The sequence below is a fragment of the Lucilia cuprina genome, chromosome 2, assembly GCF_022045245.1.
Source record: "Lucilia cuprina isolate Lc7/37 chromosome 2, ASM2204524v1, whole genome shotgun sequence".
NCBI lineage: Eukaryota > Metazoa > Arthropoda > Insecta > Diptera > Calliphoridae > Lucilia > Lucilia cuprina.
Genome location: NC_060950.1, coordinates 7,257,809 through 7,267,251, shown reverse-complemented (window position 1 = coordinate 7,267,251; position 9,443 = coordinate 7,257,809). Strand labels below are relative to the sequence as shown.

Sequence of the window (9,443 nt, the reverse complement as noted above, 5' to 3'; positions counted from 1 at the left end):
TATAGTCTAGTCTATAGTCTAGTCTATAGTCTAGTCTATAGTCTAGTCTATAGTCTAGTCTATAGTCTAGTCTATAGTCTAGTCTATAGTGTAGTCTATAGACTAGTCCGACTAAAGTTATGACTATATTCTGAAAAGTCGATAGTCTAGTCAAGGCTCTTGACTGAAGTCTAGGTTTTATTCTGGTCTATCCTGTCTAATGATGCTAGATGTGTTTAAGTCCATAATCCAGCTTATAACGTTTTAAATTATCTATTTTATTGGCCCGACTAGTTATAGCACTTTTACAGTTTTGACTATAGTCTTATAGCTTATAATATTGATTATAGCACATAGTTTTGACTTTTATCTTTTCTTTTATAGTTGCTATTAATTAGTTTATTCTTTTGCAACTGCAGGGTATAGTGATAGTTATCTTCAAAAATTCACAAATCTATTCTTTGTATTTCAGTTTTACAAAGAATAACAAAAAGGAAGAAACAAATGTTTTCCTCTTCTAGCTTTAAAGAAAATATTTATTCGTGGTATCACACACACACATATTTTTACACGTAATATTTTACAAATCATAACGTATGTACGTAACACATGATACTCACAAGTATCATAGAAAGATAGAAATGAATATAGTGGCAGTAAAGAAAAAAAATCAAGTAAAACCATATAACATGCATAACCGGAAAACGGAAACAGATTTGCATATTTTGACACCTACACACCAAAATCATACAAAATCGCACACAAGAGATTTATTTTAGTTATTGTTAAAGTGGTTTGAGCGAGCGAGAGAGAGATTGAAGAGGGGGAGAAGCAGAAACCGTGTATTTTTTTTATTTTTTTGTAAAATATGGTTTGAAATTTTATGCGAATATATAAACATTAAATTTAAACACGCATTGCATACATTTTTCATATTTTGTATCCGTTTTTTTATTTCGATATTTTTTTTTTGCAGTTATGGGCAATTTTTTAAAAATTGCTTTAAAAGTTTAATTATAGTTTAATTAAGCATTGAAGTTTTATTTGTACATTTATTTGTTGTTTTAGTTTTATTTTTAAAATTAATTTGTGTTTTGCCCATCACTGTTTTCTATAACCACACTAAATTTACAAGTTTAATCATCTGATTTGTGCTTGTTGAAACGCAAAACACTTTTAGACATACGCACGAGTATTTTAGTACTTTGCTAGTATGTTCATCAAGCTGTCAGAGAGCAGACATTTTTTCCATCTAATTCCCTTGTACGAGATATTTGATTATACGGAATAGTACTGTGATGACACAGTGGGTGGGGAAGTGGTAACATTCTGTGTACCGCACAAACTTTAATAGAATTGTATTTAAATCGAATTCAGAATAGATCCTAGACCTAATCTAGAAACGATTATTTGACGTCCGTCAGTCCTTAATAGCATGATCATAAGGACTGTCCCGGTAACATTATATAAATATGTATATTTCGAAATATGGTTTGCAGTTCTAAGATTTTATTTAATAAATTTCACATTGATTTCTGTCCCACTGTTTTCCTTGTCACTTTTTAAACTTTTGCTTATTTGTTATAGCATTTTTTTTTGCATACAATAAACACACATTTTATATAAAATTACACATTTTTTTGTCGTAACTAACGCTAAAAAGAAGTTGGAAGTCTTAGCTGGAAAAAAATCTTACAAAACAAAAAAAAAAAAAACCTCAACATGTGATGATAAATCATCTTTATGACTACTTTGCAAGTACTTGAAAGTGTAACTATGAATTTAGTACTTGTACTTACTACAAAAACATCATATTTATACACCCTACACTACGGGCAGTAGGAGAAAGTATTGTGAGCTTAGCGCTAATGTTTGTGATGAGTAAACAGTTATTTTCAATTACAACTAATTGTAATTGGCAATTAGAAATTCTTCTTGTAATACATGTAATTGTAATTAGAAATTCTTCAATTACAAGTAATTGTAAATGGAAATTACAAGTAATTGTAATTAGAAATTGTTCAGTTACAAGTAATTGTATTTGGACCTTTTAATTACAAGCAATTGTAATTTACAAAAGTTACTTAAAATGTAATTGTAATTGAAAGAGTAATCAGTACCAGCACAAGTCTGATTTCTCCATAATATTTTCATGGTTTGTTTATATTTTTAATATTTACTGTCCCATTTTTTAAAGTTATAGGAAACTTCTCAGAATTGAGGTCCCGAAGATCAATATCTACTATTTATAAAAATCAAAATTTTGTAGAAAATATTAACGGAATGTCACAATATCATAAAATATTTTCAAATATAAATAAAAATAAAGCGATGAGCTTCCAAAAGAATAACATTTATCACCACTTCAAAAGTAAAACTAAGTGAATTTGTTACTTTCTGTAGAAGTGATGTTTATTGACTTCCAAAGAAGCGAAAAGAATTCAATTTTGTTAAAAATTTAATATATCTTCCAAAAAAATTTAACTTCCAAAAAAAAATAATATAAAAATTACTTCCTGAGAATGACTTCAAATATAGTGAATTTGGAAACAAATAAAAAGAACAGTCCTTCTATGACAAGCCTGTGTTAAAATCATCGCTTCCTCAGGCGTTTTTCTTTCATGGAGTAAATTCTACTTCTTTTTCGCTTCTTTGGAAGTTTTTTTTTTTTTTTGCTGGGGAGTTTTTAAATATTTGGCACTTAACTTTCCCCCTATTTTATCAAAATGGACGCTTTTGTTGCAGAACACAAAGCGTAGGCCATTTCCTTTAAGAGCTTTTTGCTCACTGATTGACTAAAATGTCCAACATTGACCTCTTAGTCCGGCAGTTCTTGACCGATAAAGTGAAAACATATGTGGATAGTAGGCCAATGCAACCTTGGTGCAAATTTCAACAAAACTGTTTTATTGAGTTGGTTCACTTGACACGAAATTGTTCTAATCTGAAACTTGTTCATTTCTAATATCAGCCATTAATACCCTGAATCCTTTTTGATTCTAAACCATGTTCATGTATGTCTTTGGTTCCGAATACAGAGATCTAAGGAATTTACAAAATTTCACAAATATTCTCCATAGATTCTTATGAAAAATAGACGGCCATATCTGTCGACGATGTCTAGCTTTTTAACAAGTAGCCCTCTGGAATACTAAATAATTACATGGGTCAATTAAGTATTAACCGATAGATTAATTAATACTTTTCTAAAGAAATGAGTTTATTGAAAGAAATCTAAATTTCTCAATCAAGTTTTCAAGATATCGTGTTCTTTGAGAAGTTACAATAGCGCGAAACGAAAAAGTCAAGCGATTAGACTTTCAGATAATGTAGAGATGAAAGTCCGATATGATGTCTTAAATGTAGATAAAAACAGGAAGACAAAAAAGACAAACAATTAGACTTTCAAGTGATATAAAGAATTTTATAAAAGAAGTGACCTCGCGCTGATATAAGGTCTTAAATATAGGGGAGCTTTCAATGCGATATCTCAAAAACCTGGTGACGCTCGGATTTGACGCAGCTTAATACATAAAGCTGGACCTTTAGATTTAAATTCTTTGGTGACCTGTGTTATTAAGAAACTAGTTCCAAAACAGAAGTTCTTGTGTGGACCCACATTGTAGGGTTTTATTAAATCGGTTAAGTAGCAGAGATCTTTGATTTCTTGATTTTTTTTTGATTGCAAGCATAATCATAACACTACAACAATAATAATAACAAGTTGAACAAAACTAATATGAAGTTGTTGTTATTGTATCTTATGACTCACGTAGCAAATGTTATATGAAATTTTTTCAACACTATACTGCAAGTTGCGGCAAAAAGACAACCTCATCATTATCATCATTAATATCATTGAAAGTGAAACAAAAAAGAAAATGTTGCTAAGAAAACTTGCCACAAAAAACCCATACACACAATATTTGTTGCAAGTAGCAGTGTTTCTATTTAACTTTTAAGGGGGTTAAGGGAGCAATTTTATTCACACTTTATTTACTAACGTATTATGGCAATGAAATATGATGTATACTTTTAGGAGTAAAATGTTTGTTTGGTTTTAGCGAAATCTAGTATCTATTTTTAGGAGTTTGGTTATTTTGGAGAAAGTTAAGGATTTTTTTTCTTTTATTCAACTAGGAAGACATGAGATTGAGAAAGATGTGAATCTTTTTTTTGGTGTCATAACTTTTCAAAAATTTTCATTTAGGATTATTCTTAAATAATTCTTTTTTAAATTTCTTTTTTTTTATTTGCTAAGTAGTGCATATTTTTAGGGGTTGTATAGCATTATACTTCTTTAAACATGATTTTCAAAATGTTTTATAGAGGTATGGTTTGTTCTCTTATTAATACCAAACCAGAATGTAATAAGTACCCAGCAAAAACTTTCGTTACCATTTTAGAGGTTAAAATGCTAAAATTTACTTACACATTAGAGTTTTAAGTCATTATTGTAAAACGATGATGTCATTAATGACCAGTACTTAACACAAACGCAATACAAGTAATTAGAAAAGGTAATCGTTATAAATCGAAAATACACAGATTCTATAGCTTTACAGGCAAGAGGACTAAGAAATAAGATAGTATATAACACATTATTAGTAAGACCTTATTGAACTACTTCCAAGTCACCCAGGCGATATGTAGATGTCATTGAAAAGTATGACCTTATTAGACTACTTCTATGTAAAATTGAAAAGTATGTTGTTAGGTAAGTAATGACAAATGAAGGTCATTAACTAGTTTTGACTGGAACACAATATCATTGTGCAATTCTAATTCTAAAAAAATGTTGAATTTTCTTAAACATTTTTATTAAATTTTTTGATGAGAACCTTTTTTATATTAAATTCTATTAAAATCTTTGAGGATTTTTATTTTTTTAATAAATTTGTTTCTTTTCTCTTTAAATGACAACAATCTTTAAAAACAATTAACAGCAATCAACGTCTTAGAAAAGTTTGATATAAAACGATTCAACATTAAACATCATGACTATAAAGTGCTTCAACAAGGCTTCACAATTATCACTCCAATTCGTTGGAATTAAATTTAGAATTGATTAATTTTTTCATTAAATTCAATTAAAACTTTTATTGGTTTCTTAATTTGTTGCAATTTTTAACAATTTGTTCATAAATTTGTTTCCAATATATTGTTTTTTTATTTACTTTCAATGAAAATAACCTTCGAACTAATTAATACCCTTTTAAATTGTCTACATTTTTCAAAAAACCCCAAAACAAAGTGTTTAGCAAAAAAATATTTCTCTTTTTTTTTCATTCTACAAAATCACTTTTCCAACAAATTGAATGATTAATTGCCTTATTTTTGCTCAGCTTCTTCAATTTTATTTTTTTGTTTTGCATATATGTACCACAATAAATCTTTTTCAAATTTACTTAATTTTTTTCTCCTTTTTGGGTACATTGCAGACAAGAACATGAAAAAAATTGTTCGATATTTAACACACTTCTTTTTGACAAGCGACAAAAGAATATAGAAGACATGAGGGAATAAACAAATTTCTTTCAAAAGATTAATTCTAAAAAAATATTAAATAAACATTTGGGAGTATGAAACACAAGATTGGGAAGCATGAAGGTATCTTTAGACTGAGACACATATTTTGCAGCAAACTATTTCCGAAATACTTTTTTATAGTTAATGTAATTTTTCTATCAGTCAGTTGTTCTTGGATGCAACATGATTTTTGTGGGAGAATGGAATATTTTCAGTGCAGACCTTAGACTTTTCATGACTATAATCTGGGGTACCGACTATTTGTTTATAATCCCAACCATATTGCTGACTATAGTACTCTATTCTCTTCATACTTTTCTAACAATATTACCGACTTAAGTCGGCTTGTCGTCCGTTGTCTCGAATATGTGAAGTCTAGTCTAAAGACCGTTTATACTCCAGACTATAGATTTGTCTATAGAATTCATTTTAGTTCTGAATGTAGTCTTATCTATAACTCATACTGTATATATAGTATCGACTGTAGTCATCACTATAGTTTTAGTCTGTAGTTAAGACTCGAGTTCCGTTTAGAGACTTGAATATAGTCCCATCTACAGTTCCGACTTTCTTACCTATTAATGGTTAATTCTACAGTTGTAGTCGGGTAGGCGTCTGTGATCTCGAATATGTGTAGTCTAATCTAAAGACCTGACTATAGTCCTGTTTATATTTCAGACTATAGATTTGTCTGTAGAATTCATTTCTGCAGTCTCATATATAGTGTCGACTGTAGTTTAATTTATAGTCTCGTCTGTGGTGAAGTCTATACTAATAGTTATCACTATAGTTTTGGTCTATAGTTAAGACTCGAGTCTCCTTTAGAGATTTGAATTCTAGTCTCATCTATAGTCCCGACTCAAGGTTCCGAATGTAGTCTGAAGTTAAGTACATAGACTGCAGTCCTGACTCTATTATTGTAGTTACATCTGTAGCCCAGACATTATCATCGCCAGTACTATAGATCCTATACGTTCAGAAAGAGTAGATTCCTACAAAACTCTTTGATGTTCATTACATGTTGACAAAACGAAATGACATTTGACAGTGTTGTTATTTTGATTGTTGGATGCAATATGAATTAATCATATTAAACGAAAAAGAAATATACATAGAATAAAAAGGATGCAAATGTTTAGTAAAGTATAGGAAAATCTATACAAACATTTAGACGAATACGTCTAAACATTGCAAACAATTTTTTTGTATGTGAATGTCTGGTGCTCTCCCGCTCACTTTTCCTCTACAACAGTTTCATATCAAAATTGTTGTTTATTGAATAAAATTGTATAACTCTGAGTCATCATCAACATCATCCACATCATGAGCACACATACTTGCTATAAAACAATAAAACAACATTGTTTTTAAAACCCAGCAAACATTTAAATGTAAGTTACAAATAAAAATAATAGTAATAATTTAGTATTAAATCCTTTTCACAAATTTTGAAAATAATTGTGAAAAATATGAAAATTATTATTTTTTAAAATAATTGATTTTATGCTTGTTGGGTAACTACCTACTATGTGTATTAGATTTTTACATTGCTGTGTGTGTTTTTCTAGATGTTAAAAAAAAAGTTAAACGAGCATAGCAAGTTGGCAACAGCTGTTAACTGTTGCTAATTGATGTGATTTTAATTGAGGTTGCAATTTGCAATTTGTCTCAAAAATTGACATTATTGACATATTTGACATGTCTTTATGTACCCTCAGTTACATACACACATACATTAACAGATATAAACCCCTGTATAGTTACGAGGACAATCTATAGAGGACTATAGCTTGGACAATATTCTGGACTATAGACAAGACTATTGTTTAAATTAGAGAAAATACTATAGTTTGAACTATAGACAAGACAATTGCCGTGACGATCGATCGGACTTTAGTCTTCTATAGTCTTGTCTATAGTCCAGACTATAGTCTGCACTGTATAAATGAATATAGTCTTAGCTATAGACCAGACTCTAGTATCGACTATAGTGAAGACTGTAATTCTGGACTATATACAAGACTATTGTCTGTCTATAGTCAAGACTAAAGTCTTGTCCATAGTCAAGACTAAAGTCTTGTCTATAGTCCAGACTATAGTCTTGTCTATAGTCCAGACTAAAGTCCTGTCTATAGTCCAGACTATAGTCCTGCCTATAGTCCAGACTAAAGTCCTGCCTATAGTCCAGACTATAGTCCTGCCTATAGTCCAGACTATAGTCCAGACTATAGTCCTGCCTATAGTCCAGACTATAGTCCTGTCTATAGTCCAGACTATAGTCCTGCCTATAGTCCAGACTATAGTCCTGCCTATAGTCCAGACTATAGTTCTGCCTATAGTCCAGACTATAGTCCTGCCTATAGTCCAGACTATAGTTTTGTCTAATGTCCAGACTATGGTCTTGTATATAGTCCAGATTATAGTACTGCCTAAAGTCATACTTTAGTCCTGCCTATAGTCCAGACTATAGTCTTGTCTATAGTCCAGACTATAATCTGGTCTATAGTCCAGACTATAGTATTGTCTATAGACCAGATTATAGTCTTGTCTATAGTCCAGACTATAGTATTGTTCATAGTCCAGACTATAGTATCTATTATCTAGACTATAGTATTGTCTTTATTCCAGACTATAGTCTTGTCTATAGTCCAGACTATAATCTTGTCTTTTGTCCAGACTATAGTCTTGTCTATAAGCCTTGTCCTTAGTCCAGATTATAGTGTTGTCTAAAGTCCAGATAGCAGTTTAGTCTATAGTTCAGAATATAGTCTTCTCCAGTCTATAGTTTTGTCTACAGGATAGATAATAGTTTTGTCTATTGTCTTCTCTAGAGCCCAGTCTTGTTAAACTATAATCCAAACTTCAGTCTTCTCCACAGTCCGTTCTATAGTCATAACTAACAAATTCTTTTAGGTTTACCCTCGTACTTTTAATAATATTTTTTCAATTTACTATTTTATATAGTTTCTTTTTGTTGGTCTATTTGGGATCTTTTCTACCCTTCTAGAACTATGTCCATTGTGATTGTCTATGTTGGTGTGTTTTTCTTTTATTTCCACCAAATGAGGTTGTGGAACAAGAAATTGACCCTTTTGGCTATTTTTAGCAAAAGGACAAGAAAAAAAAAACTAAACGATTTCGATTTTTCTACAAAATCTAAATTTAATGACATCAAATTGAAGTTAAATAGTATTTGTTTGACGATTTATGGGGTAAATTTTAGGGAATACATATTAACGGAAATTGGAATATGTTTTACATAATAATATGTAAACAAAAAAGTTGTAAAGTTTTCGGAGGGGTTGTATAAAGGATTTTTTTTGAACTAATAAATAAAAGTTGTATAAATTAAAATTAGGCACATGTTGTTAAAAAATTTGTTAAGATTTTAAAAGTTTTTTTAGGATGGATTTAAAAGGATACTGTTTAAAACTTAAGGCGATTTTCAAATGGTTTAAGTTTCTGAGTAAAATGTATGATTGAACTTACCCGCTTGTGCTCTGTCTACATTTGTTGTCACCACAAATATGATGGCCATACTGACATATGCAATATTCTCGATAAAGCGCCTTCTCTTGAAGCTTCTTTTTATCTTTAAGGTATTTTGTTGTTGAGGCATTTTGTATTCCGCTTGATAATTTTTGTTATAGAATGGTCTTAAGCCCATTAAAAAGAAATTTTGTTATAATTTATATGAAGTTTTTTTGTTAAGAAACTGAAATGAAAAAAAAAAACAAATAAAAAATTATTATTATGACTTATGAAACGAAAAAAAGTATGATTTTTTAGGTCGAAGCCGTAAACGTTTCTGTAAATGTAACGGTAATTGGTTTTAAATATAATTATATGGACTTTTTTAGATTCTCTAAAGTTAGTTAGTAAGTCAACAATGTAGTGAGTTACTAAGTTAGTTAGTTAGATAGATAGATAGATAG

General features: G+C 29.9%; 1 protein-coding gene across 2 annotated transcripts in view; it reads right to left on the bottom strand.

The window, feature by feature from the left end:
* Positions 1-9,443, bottom strand: part of LOC111682340 (location of vulva defective 1) — a 94,152-nt gene that overhangs the window by 36,456 nt on the left and 48,253 nt on the right. For both annotated transcript variants that reach the window (XM_046949625.1, XM_046949621.1), the window contains one exon: positions 8,998-9,223. In XM_046949625.1, the coding sequence (XP_046805581.1) occupies positions 8,998-9,175 (178 nt within the window). In that variant the 5' untranslated portion in view covers positions 9,176-9,223. The remainder of the gene's footprint in view (positions 1-8,997; positions 9,224-9,443) is intronic.